The sequence below is a fragment of the Phalacrocorax carbo genome, chromosome 9, assembly GCF_963921805.1.
Source record: "Phalacrocorax carbo chromosome 9, bPhaCar2.1, whole genome shotgun sequence".
Taxonomy (NCBI): domain Eukaryota; kingdom Metazoa; phylum Chordata; class Aves; order Suliformes; family Phalacrocoracidae; genus Phalacrocorax; species Phalacrocorax carbo.
The window spans coordinates 6,467,579-6,493,450 of NC_087521.1; the positions used below are offsets into that span (position 1 = coordinate 6,467,579).

The 25,872-nt window shown below is 35.3% G+C and overlaps 1 protein-coding gene across 2 annotated transcripts in view; it reads right to left on the reverse strand.

Moving 5' to 3' along the window:
* The window catches only part of NOVA1 (NOVA alternative splicing regulator 1), a 156,717-nt gene that overhangs the window by 23,373 nt on the left and 107,472 nt on the right, over positions 1–25,872 (reverse strand). The window contains exons 3-4 of one of the 2 annotated variants that reach the window (XM_064460180.1): positions 16,678–16,844; positions 5,827–5,898 (exon numbers count right to left, since the gene is read on the reverse strand). In XM_064460180.1, the coding sequence (XP_064316250.1) occupies positions 5,827–5,898; positions 16,678–16,844 (239 nt within the window). The remainder of the gene's footprint in view (positions 1–5,826; positions 5,899–16,677; positions 16,845–25,872) is intronic. The other variant, XM_064460181.1, reaches the window with a different exon arrangement.

Sequence of the window (25,872 nt, forward strand, 5' to 3'; positions counted from 1 at the left end):
CAATAGAAAGAGAAGTGTTTTTCTAACTAATGCTCTTTGATACAATCTTGCTACAATGCACAATGTTCAACGGGGAGTCGAAATTATTACAGAGTAAGTCTATGACAGCAATAAAGAACTCTGAATGTGAAGTTGAATAACTATTAAAACTCAAGATGAATGTCCTTCCTGAGACTTAACCAAAAAGATATGCTACGTTGAGAAATTATGTGAAGAGTTTTTCTGTAGTTCTGAACACCACTGCTACACCAAACCTGATTTCCATCTCATGCATCTACTTGTGAATAAAAAATTGGTTTACTGCCATAATTAGAATAACATATTTGTTTAATATATGAATAATTTATTATATTTGTGCTTTTTATGTATTTATAATTTTAGCATCTGGTGTACTAAATTCTTTAGTGGTGGGTCCACATGAAACATTGTCCATTAGGTGAGGTCTCTTTGTAACAGCATATTACTTCTGTGCGTGAACTCGGATATCATCTTCTGGATGTAAATAAAATGGTTGTATTTACCAATGACCAACCCAACAGGCTGAAAAAAGGTCAAAATTGTTATCTCACGGAGAACTACCATGGCAAATATGCTGAACAATCAAATTAAAGCAATACCGTTTTTTTAATTCTACAGCACCTTTTCTCAGAATGCTAAATACCTTTATATTAACTTTGTTTTTAAATACACAGTACTGAGATTTGGAAAGATCAAGTGATACATCCAGCATCAGACAATCTGTGACAGACCTAAAAAGAAAACAGATTTTCTCAACACCACTGTAAGAAATGACATTAAAATTAGGGAATTGAAATTAGATGAATATTGCAGTTAACATATCAGAGAGAGAGTATCTTAAATAACCCTCACATCAAACTGTCAAAGGCAAAAAGACAGTATCTCAATGGTCTATGATGGCTAACTAGTATCCTGGGATCATCATTAAAACTCAGTATTTGTACTTCAGGATAAATCTACTGATAAAACTCTATCATGTGAGCTTGACTATTACACATATTTAAAAATTACGTGTCCTCATTATAACAGAAGACTAAAACAAAGCTTTCTTTCCTATTTCTTCTTCCACCTCCCACAACAAATTATATATTAGATGTAAGTGATACAGGATCATCAACGTCATCAAGCTGTCAGTACGCGTTACCAGACAGCCTCTATTTTCAGATTGCACCTCTCTATCAGGAATGAACAGATTATACTTCTGCAAGTCATTTTACAGACAGGGATAGGGCTGTTCTTTAAAGTCAGAAAGAGGGAGACCATCTACATCAATCATCACAATTTAGAAATTTCAATTAACCTCCCGATCTCTAGTTATATGTGTACTATTATATCCCATTGCAAGCTATACGTTTTGCATAAAACAATATAAGCCAAAAATGAAAATTCCTCATACCAAGACTGTAACAGCCACATGCTTGTGCTGTACCTGCTGGGTACAGGCAGTACCAAGAAAACTGGCTCAGTCCCATCATGTAAAAAGGTTGAAAAGTATTATTTATTACAGATATTGCAGCAATTGGATGATGTAGATATGCTCCAAAAAACTGTAAAACTTGAGGACTGAATGAACAAATCCTACACCTAATTGCATTCCACAAAATTTATATTGCACTGTATTAAATGATGAAATAAGAGTTTCAGGTGCAACGACAAAGAACCAAAATAGAAGCTATAATTGTAAAAAAAAATGCAAATGCCATGGGAAATTATAGTGCATTTAAAAAAGTGAAAATAAAGGAGGGTTTATAAAGTTAATGACAAAGAGTGTGTGATGATAAATCCTATTACATTACTGAGCTTAAGCCTATCTAAATCACAGGGAAGGCAAAAGGACTCCTATCCATCACTCTCCTGACTCACTTGTAAGTGGGAGGGTGTGTTTTGGCCTTTTATTCGCTTAATGCCAGTAGTAAAGGTCAGCGGTGGTATCAATCTTATGGAAAAAGGGAGGATTGGAGAAGGATACATGCAAGGGTTTGCAACTGCATTTTTAGGTGTACACCAAACAGAAGAAGGAGAAATACAAAGCTTAGGTTTATATCACTCATTTCTCCCTCTAAAATAATAATAACATCAGTAAAGCAGCCAGATAAGAAGAAAAAAATACTCTTGTAAACAAAAAATATGTAAGCAGTTTAATTATAGAAATCCTTGTGTAACGTAACTTAACTCTTAAAATAAGTATTAAAACTTATAGCTTTACAAGGTACTACAGAGGAAAAGCAAGAATGTTTTATATGATGTTTACGGTGTTATTCATCACTTTTGAGATGAAATTCCCACTTGAAGTGTACTGTGGAAAAGTAAAATTGATTTCTTCCTTCTGGTAAATAAAATGAAAGCTATATTCTGCCAGCTCCAGGGGTGTCAGCAGAACAGTTTTACCACTGTAGCTGTATGTCTGTCAGTGTTCTGTTACAAACAAAGCTGACAAAGTTCATGAGGGGGTAACAGAAGCTCTCAGTCTGAAAGTACAGAAAGATTGAGTTCTTTTCAGTGACAGGCAGACAGGAAGGGAAGAAAAAAAAAAGGTTATTTGAAATGTCCCTAATGCTATTGCCTCCTTGGTTCTTTCTTCCTCGGGAAGTTTGCAGTGTGTGGATTTTTAATGTGAACAAAAGGCCCGAGGAAGTTTGACTGAAAAAATAAACAAGACATTTACAACAATAATATTGGCAGATGTATATCTTCCTGGAACAAAGAACTAAAGAAAAAACCACTTCCAACACAGAGGTTTCTGTTGCGTCCGTGGCAATTCAGTATAACACAACACATGACAGTTCTGAAGGAACTGTTTTCTTCCACTATATAAGACATTTTAGAGACTATCCCCTTCTTGGGAATCATAAAATAAGTAGTTTCATGAACGCTGGCTTTTTCAAAAAACAACAATTCGACAAAAGCCGAAACTGCCATACAAAGAAGTTATGATCTCATCCGAATGGAGGCAAAGTGAGTCATTAAAAGGAAGACATAATACAAGCCAGATTTCCTGCCCAGCTTCCTCTGACCTCTGTTAGCAGAACTATTTTCCTCTTGCGGTAAAAAGTATGCCCAGAAATTGTTCTTCACAATATGCAAGCTCTGTCACAACCGCCATGCGTGTGCAGCGGGGCCGATCGCATCGTCAGGTACGCTCATCAACAACGTCCTCGAGAGTTCTCAGATTGCAATGACTTATGGGGAGCTCCCCAACCCAGTCTAAAAATCTCACTCCAACAGCAGCCCAGCAATAAGCATTGCTTAAACCTTGCTTAATCACCTCAATAATCTTTAATAGAAAATATCATCTTGTCATGGTTAAAATATTATAGAAAACTGAGTGATCTTAAGCCTGATATGCTACTATATCCACACAACAGGGTGTGCTGTGAATTTATCCTCCACCTGAACACTAAACTTCCTGACTTCCACCCAATTAAATAAGCTCCTTCCTGTTACCGAAATATAACATCTTGTAAGAAAACCCATACCTGAATGGTTATTTTCTGTTGAGAATCACCTTACACAGCCACATATCAAAACAAACATTTGTTGCTGCTCCCTAATACTCTCCCATTGGGTACTGAGATGACTACTGACAGGTTTGAGATTACTGTGTTGAAACCTATTTTTGTGTGACAGCTGCAGTGCAGATACTTGTCGATATATTGGTGCTGAATGTTAATCGCTACTACAGCCTTAGAACAGTTGCCAGCTATGTCACTTATCGCTGCAATGAACAGAAAGGCCTTAATTGCCTTATCGTGTGCTTCGTGCTTCCTGCTGGAATGGCTAGAAACCATTAGGAAATACTAGGAGGGGTAAAATAGTTATAAACTAGCAGGAACTTCAAGGGTTAATGAAAAAGCACTTCCAAAAGTCACTTAAGGAACTCATTACTCTTCTCCATGTGTACAATTTTAATGCTATTCAAAAGAGACCTTGATTGTTTGTATGGGGATGGAATTGAACACAGGTCATGAAAAAAATGTATTAAAAGATGTAATGTGGGATAGAGGCAGGACACAAAGCATGGTTTTCCATTAGTTTGAATATTCAGCTGTATCACTTGACAACATTCTCATAGAACAACTTTCTATAAAAACAAGTATTTTTAGCTATTAAAAAGTAATCTAAAGTTTATACGCTACACTATAATTTGGTAATTCAAAATTCATAGAACAGATGCAAAGTAGGTACTTCTCTGATGCTAATTAAGCAGCACGCTCAAATAGTACTTCCTGTAAATAACAGCACCTCTTCCTTTTTCTCCAAATAATGATCATCAGCGTATACTCATAATTAAAAAAAAAAAGTAAGTGGGAAAGAAGACACAGGAAAGAAAAACTGTAAGAACAGACTTTTAAAAAAATCTATGCACTCAACACTTTCAAAACCTTCTAATTAAAATACATGAAATACTAAAATTAACAGAGAGAATAAAGGCTGAACAGAACGTTCCTAAAATACCCCTAGCTGCTGGCAAAGATTTTATCTTTGTCATTTAATGATGATGAAGCCAAATAACTGTTGCTGGAATGGAAGCAGGCTGATGAAGAAGGCTTTCAAATTGAAGTGAGGGATATCGCAATTTATATTTTACTTAGTAGTTCTTCTGTGTGCACTATTTCTCTCTAAATTTCATTACTTTCTGTATTAGATGTCCCTTTCAACAGATAGTCATGCGCTGATCAAAAATGTGATACATTGCTTTAATATGCCTGCATCCTGTTGTATGCTAAATTGTTTGTTCATACAGCCAGCAAGTTCTAAGCAATTCACCAAATATCAGACGATCTGTAATTAATAACAATGTTAACTTCCAGGGGAAATTAGCTTGTTGTGAAGAAAACTTTTCTGGTATTTGATCTAATTTGTGCAAGATCTGACAGAAGCATTCAGCTAACTTAAACAGATTGCGTGTCAAAAACTGTTAGCACATACTGAACACTTACATTATCTGAACAGAAAGTACATTAAGAGTACATTAAAAAAATTAATAAAGTATTTATTAGGCATGAATCAGTTCTAAAAAGCATGGTATGAAGTAACTTTAACTATTTTCACAGGGAAGGCAAAAAGATATACAGTATCATGATTTGCGGACATGTTTTTTACCAGTTAAAAGAGAAATAAATGACTGTAATGAAAATACTACTAAAAACAGTACTAAAAACATGTATTTAAAAATAAGTCATGAATTAAACTTACTTAGATGTGCTTAGTATGATTTTAGAGACTTAACTTGACTTCATTCTTCATCAATAAATTTTCATTTCAAAGCTATTTTTCTATTACATACTCCGTTTAAATAATGCCTCTATGTTACTGTCCACAAACACATTTCAAAATTCTTAAGTAAATAAACAAGTAAATAAAGAAGCCTGTTTGCCATTCCTAGGTTGATATCCAGCTAATTAAGTGTCGTTTTAGGAGCAGTTCCATTATAATTTATAAATTATCCAGGAAGTAAATACGTGTGTGCATATATACATAAACATACATATACCAAGAGTTACTCTGTCTACAAACACACCAGCACGTATCCTTGCTGTTTATTTATCAATTCAAATTTTTTAAAAAAGACTGTTTTACAAGATATTTTGCTTTCATCAGAGATTTAAAAAAGACAACAAAACAAATTAAAAGAAGAAAAATGTTTTCCATTCAATTTACCAATTTCTAACAAGAGTTAGATATCTATGGTTATGGGTGTATATATGTGAATGAACGAATAAATCCTTAACCCACCATATCTTTTTCTCCAGTTTGCAAGCTGTCACCCGTGAAAAGTATGGTGTAGATGGTAGGATGATACTGTACCTGATTGGCTCTGGAGGTGGTCATGGGATCAGATGGAGAGGACTTGGTGGTAGTTGGGGAAGATGGCAATGTCTGGGAACAAAGCAGTTCAGGAGCAAATCAACCTTTACAAGCCTTAGACTGAACAGTTAAAAAAATAAATAAACCAACAAAAGTAACGTAACTAGAAAATTAAAATAAATAAAAAATGCCTAAGACAAAATCTTTCTCCTACTCATTGGAACTTAATGGAATTTAAAGTCAATTGGATAAATAATGCATGTAAATATGCATGCTTATGCATGTAAAAACAAATTCATGACTTGAAATCAAGATGGTGAACTCACATAAATACTCAAAAATATGCTGACCACATGAGGAATATATTCTTTCCTCTCTCCTCCTCTTGGGGAAAATGAAGACTATAGTCAACACAAATTCCAGCAAGTTCAATGAGCACACTAGAAACAGTTCTCAGTCTACAAACAAACAGGACCAACGTCTGAAAGAAGTTAGAGACATTTACTTTGGCACCTTATAACGCACCATTCTATAGCACGGACTATAGCCAGCAAACTGTGTTCCATTTCTTACAATTACACTGAAGCTACTGCGTTTTTAGCAATATACCAACTGCTATAATATTTATTGATCTTTTTAATCAAGAGGCAGGTGAAAAAATGTAAACAATCTCATGATGGATGAACATGCAACTAATACCTTCACAACAAATTGCTACAATATATTTATGGTTAATGTTAAAAATGTTCATTCGGTTGATCAAAGGTTAATAACTTATCATCAGGCCTGTGTTCAAAATAAACACAAAAAAGAATTAAGAGTCATATTTATTGATGATGTTTTCTAAATAATATACATATGCTTAACATTAATTCTTGAACATATCAAAAAAGCACTGCTCTGTTTAAAATGTTTATATACACATTTCTCTTTTTAAAGTATTAGATCCTGACAGAATAACTCTTCTTTTCTTTTTATAAATGTAGTGAAAACGTAAAATTCCAATTTTCAAAACATAACATACAATACTTATTCAAAGTTTTTGACATCTTTGTAATATATAAATATTATAAAATATCCAAAATCATACTACTTTTACTTTAAGAAAAATAAAAATATGTTAAAATGCTATACAATGTGATTTATCATATGGTCATGTAATTACCAACCAGAACTATTTAGAAATAAATGAAGCAAAATTTCACACTTTCAGCAGTTCTGTTACTTACAATCATTGACAGTCCCTCATAAAATAGGTATACATACTTTTGCACTAAAACTCTTAATGCATATGAGAAAGCTGGGACACTGCGAATGCATAAAGTTGTGTATTAGCAAAATATGGGCTTGTACATATGCACACACAAATATTTTAGCTGTATGTTAAGCAATATGAAGAGCCATTTTTTCATAGTTTGTACATAAAGAAGCAGCCAAAACAGGAAAAAAAAAATATCTTAAGAAACAGACCCTTATTTTGTGTTTCCAACTTGTAACTCATGTTATAAAACGATAAAAACAATAATAAAACATATACAGCTTAAGCATCAACTGGGACTCTTTCAAAAGGCTTAAGTAAAAAATACTACCATGTACAGAGCATTACACAAAATATGTAGCTTGGCAAAACGTTATTGGTCAGCAGACACTATACACTGTGAAAATCAGGACAATTATAAAGGATTCTCCCATGTCTTCCTGTACAGAACATGGGTTCATTCACGAGGGGCTAGAATTACTGAGAAAAAGAAATGACAGATTCCACAGGGCCAACCCTACTGAGTTATAGAATTAGACTTCTGATTTTAGGGGGATGACGCAGTAACTCTCTTACCAAAGTCTGAAATTGCAATAAACTGATTTTCATCATCTAAGCTTAAACGAATGGGAAAAAAAAATCTCCAGCCTAACAGAATGGAGGACTGTACTTATCCTGATAGATTTTCTTTATTATAGCTATATATTAGACCCTCATCCTGAACTAGAAAAAAAAAATTAAAAAGTCTTACTATCCTTAAGCAGAACTCTGAAAATATATTTTGACTAAAATATTTCAGCTGATAGTTTGTGTGATCAACGCCACCGCTGACTGGGGCATACCGCACTGTGTATTGTTTTGGTATGCTAGGCTAATTAGTGAAAGGAAAGAGAGTTTGCTCTTCTCAGGTGCTCTTAACTAGTGGGTTTGTAAGAAAATATGTATAACACTTCAACACTAAATAACGACCTAAGCACTGAAGCCACAAGTAATTTACGAAACTGGAAGCATCTCAGTTCTCAGTTAACATCAATCTTCCTAAAGCACAGACCTGTATGGCTGCAGTGAAAAAGGAGTGATGACACTCGTTTCAGGTGGCTGTTGAACTCTACCATCTATTAGAGTAGAAGCATTTCACTATTCCATTTTAGCAAAAGCTTGTTTAAAATACAATGGAATAAAAGATAAAAACATTTAAAAGCAAAACAACTGTATTAACGAACAAGAATCAAGTGCGGGCATACACATTTTTTTCCGAATATACATACCAAAGACAAAATACTGAAAATAGCAATAAGGTGTTTTGTTTGTTTGTTTGTTTTGTGGGTGTTTTTGGTGGTGTTTTCTCTTTGTATATCAGGCTGCTTGCATTTGAGGCTTAATCTCTCTTACTTTGTTTACTGACATAACCGCTTTTATTTTTTTATAGATCTATACATGTGTATATATATACACTATAGATAAAAACTGACGGCATTTTGTAAAGATTCATCCCTTTTCATGCTTCTGTATAATTCTGAAGACACATTAATTTATGGAGTCACACCTATTTATTTCTTCAATATTAAAGTAACACAAAGTAATTTCTCAAAAATAAAACAAGAAACAGGGGCATTTGGATTCTGTACTGAATTTCCACTGGCTGATAAGTAATTTATTGATACACTCTCAACTGCTTTGCAAGAACCTTTAGGCAAAATTACTTCTTAAAGAAAGTTGGACAGAGCTCAATAATTCTGATTTATTATGCAGCAGAGATTTTTTTTTTTTTTAATTTGGCAAGTATCTTGCATTAGGCAAGCACTCGAATCTAGTAATGATTAGGCTTCTGGGAATGAGATGTATAAAGTGATTAGAAATCATAAGATGAATTTACATTACAGAGCTTCAATTTTTGAGACTGAAACATGCGTACTATAACTGAAGCTTTTGTGAAATTGCAGGTTTGCTGCTGGCTGGGTTACGGAAGAAAGCCAGTCAGAATTTCTACCACACCCCACTTCTAAGACTTACAGGTTTTTTTTAAGCTATACCCTGAAAAGTATAGTCCAAGCCATGGTGAAATTGGTCTTCTCTGTTTTTTCAAATATTATTTCCTTTCCTATTGCTTAGGAGACAATGAAAGGAAGACTATATTTACAGGTAAGAGAGTGTTTGCTTTTACTTTAAGCTTGTAGAACAGATGTTTGAGAAAACAGATTTTAAGTAATAAAAAAAGAGCTTAAGTTTAGAAATAAAATTCTGTTTGAGCCATATTTGAGTTGTAGTATTTCCTAAAAGTCCAAGAAAATGCTTCTTCCTTGTGTTGCTCACAAGAATTGATTACACTGTGAGAGACTGCTCTCAGGCTGCACAACATACTAAAGGGTGCAGAAAGATGGTCAAATCATCACACTTCCGTGCTTCATATTTTTAAGTAACAGAGTGAAGATAAAGCTGTATCATGGAAGTATAGAATACATATACTCCATGTGCACAGTGTTCCAAATGGTCTCTGAACCCTCTTTCAATGACTTCATGAATTGCCTGACGCAGAGCTGTGTATAAATGACAAAAGTCATACCCTTATACATATACTGAACAAATTTCAGTGCTCACATCCTAGACAACAAATGTTGTACTGAGACAGTTAATTCTCAGTACCTATTAGTATATTTGTATACAGAAGAGTGGAAAGAAAAGGCAGAGAATGAATCATCATTTAAATGTGAAGATGAAACTGCATTTACAGCTTACCAATTTCTAGTTTCTCACAACAGGGCCTGCCAGACAAAGGAAAACTTGGTAATAACATCACTCACATTCATTACTATTAATACTAAGCTAATACTGAGTTTCAGCGTTGCATATATTAATATCAGTGCTTTTAAATCACTGAAATCAATGTGATGCCAAAACTAATTTGCTTAAGCCAATATTTTAATGCACTTTAAGAAAAGGTGGTATCTTTTTTGAATTGGATTAAATAGCTGGATACTTTCTGCAGCTACAGGGAGAAACAGAGAGCGCTGCAAGGCCCCATTGTGATGAACAACATAAAAGACTGACTTACTAGACTTTAAACGGTATCAAAGATGAGCCTTTCTAAATAGACCACTTGCTTTGCTAAACGTGTTGAGTCTCCTTTTGATCTGCTGTGAACTCCTTTAATCTGTAACTCTGGCAGATAATTCTTATCTCAGTGATGACTGTATAACAACTTATTTATAATCCAGATTGTGAAAAGGCTACTTTAATTCAGTGATCTAATTTTACTTGCCACCTTTTCCCTTCTGTAAAGAACAAACACAATACATTCTGATGTTATTTCATCATCTTTGCATTTGATTTTGGTTTTGTGTAGAAGAATACACAGGGTATAGGGCAAGACAAAAAGACTAAGAAAGCTGGCATATATAGATGGAACGCTTACTTATAGGTGTTTATAGAGGTAATTTATCTGCATTTATGAACTCTGGGGACTTGTCTTTGAAAAAGAAAAGTGTGGTAAGTATGATGTAGCAGAAAGATTATCTCGTGTTCTGTCCAGGGAAAAGAAGGGATAAGGAGCTTAAAGCAAACCAGCAGGTGCCATTTGGATCATCAGAGCAACTCTGGATGGAGGGAATGACGTAGGATGAAGATTACAGTAAAATGAACAAAGAAGAATCAGGATCTTCTCTTTCCTCAAAACTTGTCACAGTAACACAGAACTACTACAAGATCTGGTGCTGTTATATAGAAATACCAGAAAACTCAAGTAAGTAAACAGACTCAGGCATCAAAACACACAAGAAGATACTGGTCTAAGATTCGTGTCAAAAAAAAACCCAAACACGTCCTGAAAGGACAGGAAATGTCAGCTTTCGATTCTGGGCTACTTCGGGATTTGGAAAAATACCACCAAAACCACAAAGCCATCAGAAGGCATGAGATAATTTCAGAATTTCCTCAAGAATTGAAACACTGCTGAAAATTTCTGCATTGTTGAATGCTGCTGTTCATCCCCTGCCAAAATCTTCTATTTGCATTCCACTTTTGAAGCACATACAGTGAAGAGTTAATCATCACCTACAGAGTTAATTGTCTCCATAAAACACAGTTTTGCGTATATATTGAGGTTATATCCGACACTGGTGAAATGAAACAGAAAATTACAACAGTGATCTGGCACCAGAATTAAGTCAAGGGCACATGGGGGGCAGGACACAGTACACATATTTTTATGGAATGCTTAATTTTTGTCATGGGATCTAACGTATAGAACTGTCTCCCTGGTAAATAATGGCAATTCTTTTTTTCTTTGGTTTTTTTTTTGTCCTCACAATTTGCAAACACACCTGCATATCTTATTATTCATTGCAAAAGGTTAAGTGGTGCGACTTTTCACCTATGTTCAAAAGTGACAAAAGTTTATGAGAAATTGTTGACTAGATGGACACAGTGATTTACAAAACTAATTATTAATATTACCTCAAATGAAAAATGTAGTTATTTTCTCCTATTCTGAAGTTCAGTAAGGATCATCAAGGTGACCGACTTTTGCCTTAAATGGATGATAAAAAGAAGAAAAGCTCATTAGAAGGGATGAAGGCATTTGAAGAAACCAGCGAAGGTTTCTATAGGAAGGAAGCACTTGGGGGTACTGGTGGGTGAAAAGCTGGACATGAGATGACAGTGTGCGCTCACAGCCCAGAAAGCCAACTGCATCCTGGGCTGCATCAAAAGCAGCGTGGCCAGAAGAAGTTGAGGGAGGTGATTCTGCCACTCTGCTCCACACTGGTGAGACCCCACCTGCAGTGCTGCATCCAGCTCTGGAGCCCTCAGCACAAGAAGGTCAGGGACCTGTTGGAGCGGACCAGAGGAGGGCCACAAAGGTGATCAGGGGACTGGAGCACCTTCCTTATGAAGACAGGCTGAGAGAGTTGGGGTTGTTCAGCCTGGAGAAGAGAAGGCTCCAGGGACACCTTATTGCAGCCTTCCAGTACTTAAAGGGGGACTACAAGAAGGATGGGGACGGACTCTTTACCAGAGAGTGTAGTGATAAGATATGGGGTAAAGGTTTTAAACTGTAAGAGGGCAGATTTAGATTAGGTATTAGGAAGAAATTCTTTACTGTGAGGGTGGTGAGACACTGCAACAGGTTGCCCAGAGACATTGTGGATGCCTCATCCCTGGAAGTATTCAAAGCCAGGCAGGACAGGGTTCTGAGCAACCTGATCTAGTGGAAGGAGTCCCTGCCCATGGCAGGGGGATTGGAACTAGATGATCTTTAAGGTCCCTTCCAACCCAAACCATTCTATAATTCTATGAAGTCTACCAAGTCTTTATAGTCTGAAGAACATATATCACATATTTAAAAAACAAAAATTAAATCATTTAAGCCAATATCCTCACATTTGCATTCTTCAAGTCAGGTTCTATTTAAGCACTTCAAAGTAAAACTTGTTATTTAAAAATTATGAATGTTTCAATTATTTGTTTTTGATCAGCATTTCTGAACTAAAAGTAGTCATTTTCTTCTAGAAGAATTTGAATTTACATGTCTGAGTTCAGACATTCATTTTGCAGGTTTTGAATAAAATGTCTGGGACCATGATTAACGAACAGAAGTTAAAGATTCATGAGAAGTTAATTATCTCCTGAAAAAGCTAAAATGAAACTGGGTCCAATAAAAACATTAATTGGAAGTTGTGTATGTGAAAGTTTCACTACTCTAGATTATAAAGAAAGAAATCCTAGAACCTTTGTCCGTGCTTCAACAGCTAAACATTTCAGTTTTTTCAGTTTATTCAAAGAATAACTCAGGTTGGAAGGGATCTCAGAGGGCCAAACAGTGCAAAGACCTGCTTAAAGCAGTTAGCTGTAAGATCACACATCTTTCCTTCTATATAATGTGTTTCTGGAGAAGGTGATATGGTAAGACCACATTATGCAGCCTTTTCCATTGTGCATAGGAGATGCTATTAATTTAAAGGTGAAATTTAAAATTTTGTATGTCAATTACAAAGCTGAAAACAGCTCAGACTCCTGATCATTTTATGAAAACGGTATTAGAATCATAGCATCATAGAATCGTTAAGGTTGGAAAAGACCCTTAAGATCATCGAGTCCAACCGCTAACCTATCACTGCCAAGTCCACCACTAAACCATACCCTCAAGCACCACGTCTACCCTTCTTTCAAATACCTTCAGGGATGGAGACTCCACCACCACCTTGGGCAGCCTGTGCCAGTGCTTGACAACCCTTTTGTTGAAGAAGTTTTTCCTAATACCCAACCTAAACTTCCCCTGGCGCAGCTTGAGGCCGTTTCCTCTCGTCCTATCGCTTGTTACTTGGGAGAAGAGACCAACCCCCGCCTCACCACAGCCTCCTTTCAGGTAGTTGCAGAGAGCGATAAGGTCTCCCCTCAGCCTCCTTCTCCAGGCTAAACACCCCCAGCTCCCTCAGCCGCTCCTCATCAGACCTGCTCTCCAGACCCTTCACCAGCTTCGTTGCCCCTTTTTGGACACGCTCCAGCACCTCGATGCCCTTCTTGAACTGAGGGGCCCAAAACTGAACACAATAGTCTTTTCACCTGGGTTACAATACGGTCTGAAAGATTTGGTGAGACACTTCAAATAATAGAGAAAAGGGAGTTTAAATGCCCATAGCAGTTTCTAGGAAGTAAAAAGGCACAGGAATCGGTTATTGACGAATGATACCTAGAAACAGCAGGTGGCTGACGTCTATGAAGAGATTGCCTATGTTACATAGACATAAAAGATGCGAACATTAATCAACTAAATATCTATCAGACCTGCTTGGAGAAATTTACCTAGTATATACTGATAAATCCATACGATTAGGAGATGTAGAAAAATGCAGTGAAGAAGGCTCAAAAGGAATCAGACAGACTTGGTTGCACATCTTCCGAAGCCAAAAAAGCTGAAGTTAGAGAGACCAGAAAGTCTGGATAATGACTTCCATTAGTAAAGAGAAATGCCAGCCCAGACTCCGCGCCCATGTATACCCATGCCTTTCCTGAAGACAGGAAGTGCTGGAAATCAGGCAGTCGGCAAGGATTTACCTGCTGACTTTCTTCATTGAAACTGTAGCCAGAAGATATTTCCTTCCTTAGCTCGCTTCTCTAAGTCAAGTGTCAGTAAAGCAGCCCAGGATAAAGAAACCACAACAGAGAAATGAGACCTGCATGGTCATATAGACATGGGTGGCATTGCAAGGCTTCAGCTACAGGTATCTTCATTCACGGGGAGAGAATTACCTTTGCTCTTTGGTAGAAACAGCTAGAAAACCAAAAGAAATACCTTCAAAGTTCCTAATGAAGGTAAATTTTATTATTTGAAATCAACTCTCATTCTCAAATGCTAAGTCTAGTTTCTTCAATCTACAACATAATACTTTGGGTGGCAAAGTTCTTGGGTAATATTCTAAGACAGGAAGAACCATGTAAAAGTTTGTGTAAAAGAGAAACTGTCATTCATAAGGCTTATTTTTTGCCAAGTTTAAACTGGCTTGTGTTATAAGTTATCCTGACAATTTTAATAAAATTGTGACCTGTCTGCTATTAAAAAAATAGCAACACTGGAGTTCTAGATCACTATTACCAATTACATAATATTATCCTTTTAATTTCTTAAATAGAGGTATTATATCTTTCATTAAGATACAGAATATTCTGACATTGGAGGATGTATTACTTCACTGAAAACTCTAAGAACAAAGCTAACAATTTCATTTCTTGGTAAAAATAATGGATTTTAGATTTATTGAGTCTATTTATAGTGTATGAATTTATGATGAAGAGATGTTGGTTCATTAAAAGAGAAGTTAAACAATTCATTGTGGTTTAAACGGCTCAACATATGCACATGCATATCTCCAAGTATTTGCAGTCATATTATTATGCACCTGTATGTATAAATATAATATATTTAAATTTTAAGATCTACAGCCAGTCAATAAATCATAGTCTTATAAGTTATATATTGTATTTAGCCGCAGCTCTGTTCACTAATCCATCCCTCCAGAATCTAACTTAACATTCCAAACATGGAACTGTTTTAAAAAAAACCAAACAAAAAAACTGAACACCCAAGCGAACAAAAAACAAACCCCAAACCAACCAAGCAAACTAAAAAAAAACCAAAACACAATAAATTGAAAAAAACCCTTTGATAATTTTACAAGTTTTCTGGAGAATTATTGTGGACATGCTATATCAATTTCAGATATAAGACAGGAATTATTTAGGCATGTCCCTAAACAGCTTTATAATCTAGTTTCTCAGGTTCTTAATGGCTTACCTAAACATTTCATTGCAAAGGGAAAAAAACTTTTCATTGTAATACAGAACACTCACTTCCCCTTGGGTTAAGAAGTATTGGCATAAAATCTAACGTTTTATGAGCAGAAAAGCCATTCAAAGTACAGATCTCTTCAGCTTTTTCTGAGGCATAATCATTTTAATGTCTAATAACTGAGAAACTAATACTACAAAATTGGGGCTTTTCTTGTTAGTATTTTCTTATAAATTATCTAGAGATATTTTATGTAAAAGTATCGCATATACAGAAAAAAATAGTATAGTAATATTAGAAATCATATACAATGGCTTATGCACAGTTTCATCCATCTAAAGCAGTCTGATCATTCCAAACTCATCTTGTTCAAACACATCTTCACATAAGCATTCTGTGTATGTCACTATATACAAAGTAAAGTAATTGCATACAGTTACCAAATTACTTTATAGGACACTGAATCTTGCTAGTGTAGAAGGACGAAACAATCTTTTCCCATATAGGACAGGTGAGAAACTAAAATCTATCCTATATAGGATAGAGAGACAAGACAAAATTTTACTACTGTTCACCCATTTCTTAATCTTTTTCTTATTCAATACAATGGAAAATAATTTTAAATCCTGTATGACATATATTCCACATTCTCCTTACAGGGCAATTTCTTTTTTTTAATTTAAAGTTGTCTGGAAAATGTAATAAACTGAAGAATACTAGACCAATAATAACTTGCAAAAATATTTTGCACTGCCTATAGATTTTGAAAGAAGTTAGTGTAGAACAGGCAAAAAGATGCCAAAAATAATATAAAATGAAATTGTAGAAAAAGTCACAAGTAAATTATCTTTATATTTTCAAGTTCTTACAGGTAAGATTTTAAAGTATCTAATATAGGGTCTAAAAAAATAATTAACATTTTTGGTTTTATTTTATATACATAAAAGTAGGAAACATCCAGTAAATTTACGATTTTTAGTAACGCTAAAGGTTTACAAAGAGGTTCATAATTTAAGATTAAAATTCAGTGATCTTTAACTAAAACCTAGAAGTGTATTAACCCCTTATACAGTAAATAAAACTTTATGAAAGAAACACATTAGAGCATGGCACTGAAACTTATAAAACACTGTCTAGAAGAACTGCTGAGAAACATGGAACACGTAAGTATAAGGAAAAAGAGGACCAGCAAATTACTAAAGGGTAAAATAACATTTTCTTAAAGAACATGTTATGTTGACCCCTTGCAGCCTTAAAGCTTTAAGACTTCTAAGCAGTTGCTGTGACTCTCTATTCCCGACCAAAAACTCACTTGTTTGATGCGGTCTGGATTAACAGTGGTCTGAGGCTGTAGAATGCTGACAGGCTCTGTCTTGGCCACATTTTGAGGCATTTCTCGAATCTTCTCTGCAATGAAGCCATGAACTGCATTTAGTGCTTCAACTGTTCCCTGGATCAGACACACCCGTTCCGTAGTACCTGCAAATACCAAAAGTTGATCTGAATGAAGCAGATTCTTCAAAATCCCACAAACTGCTTCAATTGTGGCATAAAGATGGAACTCAAAAGCAACCTTGCAAAACCAACTAGCAATACCTCCATAAACATACAAATGAAAAGAGAGACTTCCAAAAGATAACATACTAATGATCTGAAGATGTGTCAAACAACTCTTATTTGCGTAGATCCTACAAACACGTAACTTCCAAAGTCAACCTGGATAATTTAAGTTGGAAGGAAAAAAGAATAAAAGAAAAAAAACTCATTAGGTTTTGTTGGAAATATTAGCAAATATGATGCGCGTGATGTGTCTCTTAAATGATTTTGGCCTAGCTTTAGATTATTCTAAAATATGGTACAACCTTTAGGTAACACGAGGTTGAACATAATAGCCAGTATTACAGAGGCAGCTGGAATAAGCTTTTGTAATGAACACCTGAACTGCAAATACATTCATTTAGTATAGACACTATCAAATCATTTCTTAAAACATCTGCAAGTTGTTACGGTAATACCTTTCAAGGCCAACTGATCTTATATATTTGAGTATCCACATTGTCTTTTACAACCGTCCTGCCTTACAACATCCCTGCAGTAACTGTAATTATTTACTGAATACACGAAGCTGTCTTTAATGTGATTTAGCAGTTGGAAATAATGAAAGCTTGTACCAAGTAAGTAGTCAATACACCACAAATTACATTTCAAGAACTTCAATTTAGAATTATGCTGACTGGATATCTAGGTGCCACATGACTACCGTCTGTGCATCCATGTTCTGAGGTCACAGTAAAATACTATACACTTGTCAAATAGGTCCGTAAGTGAAATAAATATTTATTCTATGTGTAAGAATACTAGGTCTGTGGTCACAATAAAGCAGAGGAGGGGACACTTTCCACCGTACTCATTTGTAAAGACAGGACAGACGCTTAAGAAAAACAGTCCTTGAACATATTTCCTCATTCCCAAACTCTGCAGCAACGTGTAACCTCCTATTACCTGTCATTACAGTTTTGCCTGGTTTTCAGTTCTAACCATTCTATTCTGCTCTGTATCATTTAGCTCAATTCTCCTCTCCGGGATGAAGGACATTCTTTTTCTTGTATTGGCTGTCACTCCCTCTCCCTCTTATCACCATTACTTACTCTCACCTTTAATTTCATTGACACTTACAATGACTTGCCTATCCCTGTAGCCTGGAGAAAGTCTGACGGGCCATGTTTATCTTTTCTTTTGTATACTGCCTCATAGAATTTGCAATTCTATGCAAATTACCAACAAACATTAAATAACTACCATAGTTATTAATTTTAGGCAATTATAATTGTCTAGAAAGGCTTAGACAAAGCCTACATTGCCACACAACCTCTTTCCAAACTGAAATTATGCTGTTTGTGGTGCAAACAACACGGCAGTCTACTTCTTTGATTTCTCAGTTAAAAATATCAACAGGATAGCCAAAAATAGATGAAGAATTGTGGAAAAATACTTCATTTATTTCTTGTGACGAGGGTGGGTTTAGATGATTTTTGTATGGCCTTACTGTATAGCAAAAAAGCTTTTTTTATATATAGGATTACAGCTTGATACATCCTCACTAGACAAAGAATATAAAAAACCCCGTATCGATCCTAAGGATACAAGTATGCCACTGCACTGAAACAATCCACATTCTGTATTCCACATATCAACCACTTGAACAAGTTCCACAAACTCAGTTTTGACTTGAAAAACAGGATCTAACAGGAGTTGGAAAATGAAACTTAAAAGGGTGTATTGTAGTTTCCACTTTTGTTCTGCAGAAAGAACACAACAAGACAACCTAGACGTCCATGTAAAATTGCTTTGAAGTTTCATGTAGTAGATACATCCACAAACACATTCTGTACATTTCCAAGATACTCAAATTAATCATTTCTCATCACCCTGCTTTACCTTCAAATGCCAGTAGAACAGTTCTACTAACAGAAGAAAAATTGTACGTGAACTATCATGATATTAGAGTGTTCTTGAAAACATAGTAATGCTGCCATGCAAAGATACGCCAGATGCATATCTCTGTTCAGAGCCGGTGTGTGTTTTGCTTCAAAATTACAGGGGGGAAAGCAAAATAACAAGTCTGAGCCATGGAATTACCCCCAAAATAAATATATTCTTTGTCATTGACGTATTGCTAGTAAATATTATTGACATGATCACACGTGAATCCTTTCTGATTAAAAATTCATTCACTTTACCTAAATAAATGAAAATGACAATATAATGATGCCGTAAACAAGTTTGCAATGATTTCTGAAGTTCACATGTTAGTTGGCCTCATTATCATTGTACAAGCTGAACAGAATCATGGGCAATACATAGATTACCAGGGAGGTAAAGTAACCTCCTCCCTAAAACTCCCTCCTATCAATTTTATGTCTTTAGTAATACCTACTGTTTTGAACTCAAGACACACTCCTTACAACACTGCAACATAGTCTTTACCAGAGAATAGTACAGTAACCGTAGTCATTTGAAAGAAAAAACTGGTTTTTCTTAGTAAATGCTTCTCGTCTGCTTCTGTGGATGATCTCTAAATATTTCATTACCTAAAGATGAAACAGCACACAGAAAGCCCTGCCTGCTCGTTAACTTAATGTATTCATGTACACTTAAAATCTTTCAAGACTTTTTTCTTAAGAAACAGTATCAGGCAAGACTGAAATGCAACTTTGTTGAAGAAGTCTACAGCAAATCTGACAGAATGAGTATTAAAATATGCTATTTAAAAAATAATTACAACTAGGACTAAAACACATCAATCAGTGTTTCAAAAGCCATCAGTTTAATAATTCTTGAAATAAAATAAAAAGCTAAAATAATTACACTCTTAACAGCAAGTTATACAAGTATCACAATCAAACGCATGTTTATCAAGAGCAAGATTTTTAGATTTGTGTGACCTGTCATAGTATCTTTCCAACAAGTCAACTTCAAAATACAGCTTTTTTTTTTTTTTATTTTTTTTTTTAAATCCCCAAAACACTCCATCAACACCGGGAGGCTGAATAGTATCAGTGGAAGCCACCACAGAAAATGAAATTTGGTTCCTAGACAAAGCTTTCTTAATGCTTTTTCTTCCTACTTGGCTTCCTCCTCCTTTTGCAAACAACTCCTGTGGTTTCTGTGTAAAGCAATCCACCTCTAAGAAAATGCTCTGGGGAGTCTTTACGCCACAGTATTAATTGTCTCCTAAATGATGAGATGTGATGTGGATTGATCAATGCAGCTAATGCAAGCTTCTCTGGGTCAGCAGACAACACGCTGAAACAAAACACAGATCAGGTTACGTCCAAGCTACCGGAGCCTAATAGGGGAAGCACTTAACAGGGATGACTACTGTCAAAACATTTGAAAGGAAAACAGTCGATGTTAAATACGAATTTCATTAGACTTGACACTAAGTGACTAAAGGGTATTCTACGATCTGTGTTATTTTAGAAGGTGCCGTATAATAAAAATATGCTTTATGCCATACTACAGACTGAAAACACTACGTTTTAGTATGTATAAACCAGGATGCAGTAAATGGAAATCACTGGTCCATGAAGAAATACAGTTGTGCAAAAGCGCATTTCACAGAGAGTAAGATACAGTTTTAAAGTGCATCACAACAGTAGCACATTTTCTTTGAGGGCTACGTCAAAAAAAAAAAAAGTGTGGGAAAACTGTGCACATGTGCAGCTGGGAATTGCTTTAATCTTCTGGAGTTATGTTGTCGTATTCCTTCACATAACTCTAATAGCTTTTCACTCACATAACAGAGTACAATAATTTACAAGAGTCACACAAAAAGAAAACTGCCAGCTATATGACCAAGCTTTATAACAAAAATAAGCCTATGAATCACTGAAGGTGGTGAAATTTCTGTCATTTTAAAAGCTTTTAGGCTCCATTAGTGTCTAAAGTAAACTGTCAGATTATTTATCATTTTTGGTTGTTTAACAGTTGCATCCACTCCTTTTTTTCACGTTTCTGCGCACAACAGCTCAGCCATCATCATCATCTATAGGCATGCTTTTTGTCATATGATTTTCAAAATATGGATTTAAAATACAGATCTCTCTTGAAAAGCTGACTTAGAGAAAGCCAAACTACCAAATAATGAGGTTTGGTTTTGGTCTTGGTTTTTTTTTTTCGTGTGTGTGTGTGTGTGTGTGTGTGCAACAGAGCCAGTATGAAATGTTTTTGTTTTTTCAATGATTTACAATTCATATCAGAGTTGGCGGTCATGGATTGTATATTGTCTTTTACATATGAGGAGATAAAACATAGACAAGAGAAGAATAATTCTACCACAGAAGATGGCCAAATGTAGAGTAGGTGGTTGTCATCCCTGTACATAAAAAAAAAAAAAATAAAAAAATTTTATGTATGTTCTATAATACTAAAAAGTCCGTGACAGAAGTTTGCATGTGGCTGCAAAAACAGGAAAATCGCTATCTAAATACCTGCTGCTGCTGCTGTTACTACAGTAATTTAATGTTTACTTTTTCTAAGGCACCCACGTAAATTACTCAGTATTTGTATATGCTCTACTTTTCAGCCAAGTAAAATGCGGTTTCTTTCCTCTTATATCAGAATTAAAATTCAATTTTCACGTGTATGTTTCAACTTTTCCTTATCAAATAAAAGAGGCAGAATATAATTGCACAAAGAAGCCTGCCTGTACTGCTCACTAAAAATAGACTTTTAAAACTAACGGAGGAAAAAAAAAAATCAGTTTCTTGTTTTGTTTAGTTTTTAGGGGGAAAGATTCTGGGCCTACTTTTTAAAATATGAAAACAGATATGGCATGGGAAGTAGTGGAGTCACCAACCCTCAAGGTATTTAAAAGATGTGTAGATGTGGTGCTTAGGGACACGGTTTAGTGGCAGACTTGGCAGTGCTTGGTTAATGGTTGGACTTGATGATCTTAAGGGTCCTTTCCAACCTAAATGATTCTATAATTCTGTGATATAAAATACTCTTTTTCTCTGCAGTTCCTTGAGGTAGGGAAAGATGAAACCATTAGCAGCCATCAGGCAACTTAAATGTAAGTCAATAAAAACCTGTTTTGAAATTGAGTAAGTAAGTTCGGCCTAAAAGCTGAACAGCTTGCAATAACTTTGTTTTAATCGTTCATTTTTCCTTCCACCTCCTTTAACTACCTAAAACTTTATTTCTGGCAAATATCCTTGGCAACTGCATCGCACTAATTTTATCATGAACATTTTAAATGCGGTTGTGAAACTTCGGAACAACAGACCACAAGCTTTTTCTCCAAGGAGGTTGTTATTTACTTATTAGGCAACCAATACAGCTTTTAAAGCAACCATTAGAATAAATGCTAGAAGAGGCAACAGGGTAAAGGCCGCTGATCCTTTCAATGTTTTTATTTCTGTACTTAACAGGGATACGTCTATATATGGTTATCATTAAACTTTTGTTTGCTTAAAGACTCTGATTCAATGTGTAAGGGTTCTGCATTCACAGAAACACTCGCTAAACATTAAATGTGCTTCTGTGTTCTATGAACCTTAGTTGAAATGTTTTGGGGAATGCACTGTACTTTTCAGAAAGGACTGTCTGCCATTTATATGACTTTATGTACTTTTCACTGGGCTTTTACATCAATCTTAAAACGCATTTGAAAACCTACAAAGCACAATGCATTACCAGCCCAGGGTAATCCCAATATATCTACTAATTAAATCTCCTTATATTTTTCCACTGTACCATGCCAATTTATTTGACACTGAAAGGGAAAACCTGACAGAAGAGCCAAAGCTAAAACTTTAACTAAACAAAAGGCTGCACTACAAACTCTCATCAGCTGATTTGCATTAAGCTTTTTATTTGACAGCTCACACTACAACAGCCTACTAACCCTAACATCCCATATGACCCACGATCAAACGGCCTGTGGAGTGGGATTCTGTATAACACCGCCAGTGACCACTTCAGCCTAAAACTGATCTTGCAGAAGCTCTTGGTAAAAGAGGACTGTGCTTTGACACCAGTCCCAAGCAACCTAAACAATTTCAATAACGCACTTCACACAAAAATCAGATAAACTCTTCCTTGCATATAATGCTTCCTCTCTACACTTGCATAAAACCTCAGTGAATGACAGCCAGACAATAAAAATGTGTTTTATTCAAATGCATTATCAGTATTTCACAATGCCTTAAACGGGTGTGAAAAACCTTTGTCGTATGACAAAACGTACCCAACCTTCAATGCAACACTCCACGTAGGTGCAAAGTGTCATAGAAATCTCAACAAGACACTTTTCTACTTCAGTCCTTATCTCCCTCCTGTCCTTTCCCTTTGTTTCTTGAGAGAGAATTAGTTGGTCTTAATATAGAGCCTGTTCCCATATTCATCACAGACAGAAAGATGTCTCTCTATCAAAGGAGAGCTTGATGATCTAATATACTTCCCAAACTGAAAGGGGAAACAAGGCCTGGTAGCAATTCTAGAGCACTGATGTTCTGCATTTGTTTTCATCCAGACAAAATAACGTGGGAACTCTTTGCACAGACCACTGACACAAACACGGAATAAAACTGAACCTTCCTGGACTAAAAATCAAAATAGCAATTTTAATAGCAATTAAAATAGCTGAATAAAAGAAAAATCTAACTGAAGGCAATCTATGAAATTGAAAGGATTTTTAGATATATAATATATATATTTTATATATCCCCCGGAAGAATTTTCTTGATATCTGTGTTATAAAAGCAAGGCATTCTTAACTTTTATTTTAAATTTCAAGATTATTGATTGGATGCATTTAGCTTAACTAAAGCTCTCGTCTTCTTTCAGAGACAAATAAACTGTTCCCTTTAAAGTTTCATCTGCAATTATTCCTGAAATTCTATTAATGTTTTCTGCAGCTACATGATACTTTACATGAGTCAAGCATCTAGTACAAGGAGAAAGTTAGAATAAGTGGTCCATTTCCTGAAACAAGTTAACAGATGTGATGATTACCAAGCACGTGCACCTATGCATGTGACTTGCTGAAATCTGCAAAAATAAATGGTAGAACTTGGGATACTCTAAAATCAGTCCTCTAATATTTTCTTATCAGTGGTTCACAGGAAGCTTTACTAGCCTTAGCAGAAGAAACTGACTGCTGAACTCATACTGATAACATCTCTTTTAGGGGTGGCATATGGATAGCCATGGACGTGTGTGTGCACATACATATTCATACCCACATATATACCAACTTTTGTACTTTTATAGAATATATGACCCCTTCACTAGCATTCAGATATTGAAATGAATCATGTTTAAAAACTCTGTAAAATGCATGAACTGTATGAGTTCTCAGTTATATGAAAATTTCAAGTTTATAGTCCATTGTGCTCTGGTCACAAGAGTGAATTACATGAATCCAGGTTTAACATAGTTATGAGTCTGAAGAAATGAATTATTCTCCTGTGAGAGAGAAACCTAGGAAATAAAAAATATTTAAATAAAAGGAAAAAAACCCAGCCTCTTAATTCTGAAAAGCTTAGAAGCGATGGTGAGTCATCTTACAAAGCAAACCTTGAATATAAAACATTTTGTTGGATATCAGCTAAGGATTTGATGATGCTTTCCCAAAAATTAAATTACATAGAGAGAGATGAAGAATTACTATTATTATAGTGTTATGCCTAAGTCAGGAAACAAGGATTGTAGCTATGGTTCTTTGTTTAAAGAGCTATTCATAAAAAACCCAGTAGATTCCACTGCAAAAGCAGGTAAATTTCCCCCAAACCAAAGGCAAAGGCCAGAGATTCTGTCTTGCTATGGTTTTATGAAGGACTGTTACTCAGACAAGAAATACTCCGAGAGAAAGCGTGCGCGCAAATCAGTGACAAAGGGCTGCAACAGAAGCGAGCACAGCCTAACTAGGCTTTGGGAAAGCATGTTTCTGGAAAGCACAAGCTCTAAAACTGAGAAAGACCTCAAGCCATGGAGAGAAGCACTATGTTTTTATTCAATTTGTTTGGGGAAATGGTTGTCTTAATATATTATTTGTAAAACAATCTCTAACAAATGAACTACTGTTTAAACAAACAAAATCGAAACCCACCTGATTCCACCATAACATTTCCATCTAACTGTAAAAGCAGTTAGAAAGGGAACAAGAGGTATTGCTACATTTTGCTGCTAGTACATTTTATGTCAAAGAACTGCCCCAAAATAGTATTTGGGGAAGCAACCCCTATTTATTTTCCTTTCTACCTCTCAAATTGTTCGGTAAATAAGCTAAAATAACTGTCATCATCTCATCTTCAGTTTTCTCAAGTTGGAAAGAGACTACATATCCCATAGGTGTCTGTTCTTAAGAACAAAATAATGAAAAACCCCGCAATGGAAATACAAATATAGAATCAAAACAAAATGTAAAAGATTTAAATTTATTCATTGCTATTAAATGTTTCATCTACAAAAAAAAAATTCAGATGAGCTGGGGTCCCCAAATTACGTGATGTTCTCTGCTAACGCAGAGAAATCTGCTTCAATTTTTCTCTTCGTTTTTCCTTCTTAACAGTGATATCATGATTGATGGACAGCAATATGCTCCTTGCTCATATAAACAGTTTTTCAAAAGGAAATGGGGCTTGTCACTGTAGTGCTTATAAAAGTTTTCTAATAATGTAATATAATAATTTGCTTATTCATATATTTTTAAGTTTACCAAGGTGCCTGGAGTGTTGCAGAGTTACTATTTTTCCCCAATCAATGAACAGTAAGCATCGAATTAAACAAACATGTTAATAAAAATCCAATACCTAAGTTTGATGAAAATGTGCAGGGCACTGAGAAGCAAAAGCTTTCAAAGTCATTAAAAAAGGGCACACAATACCGTCACAAGACCCAAATCTGTTGAAGAAAAAAAGAGCTGACCTTGTTTTCAGAAGAGGACCACAGAATAGAAAGAAAAAGATTACATGTACTTTTCAAGATATCTGGAATGAAT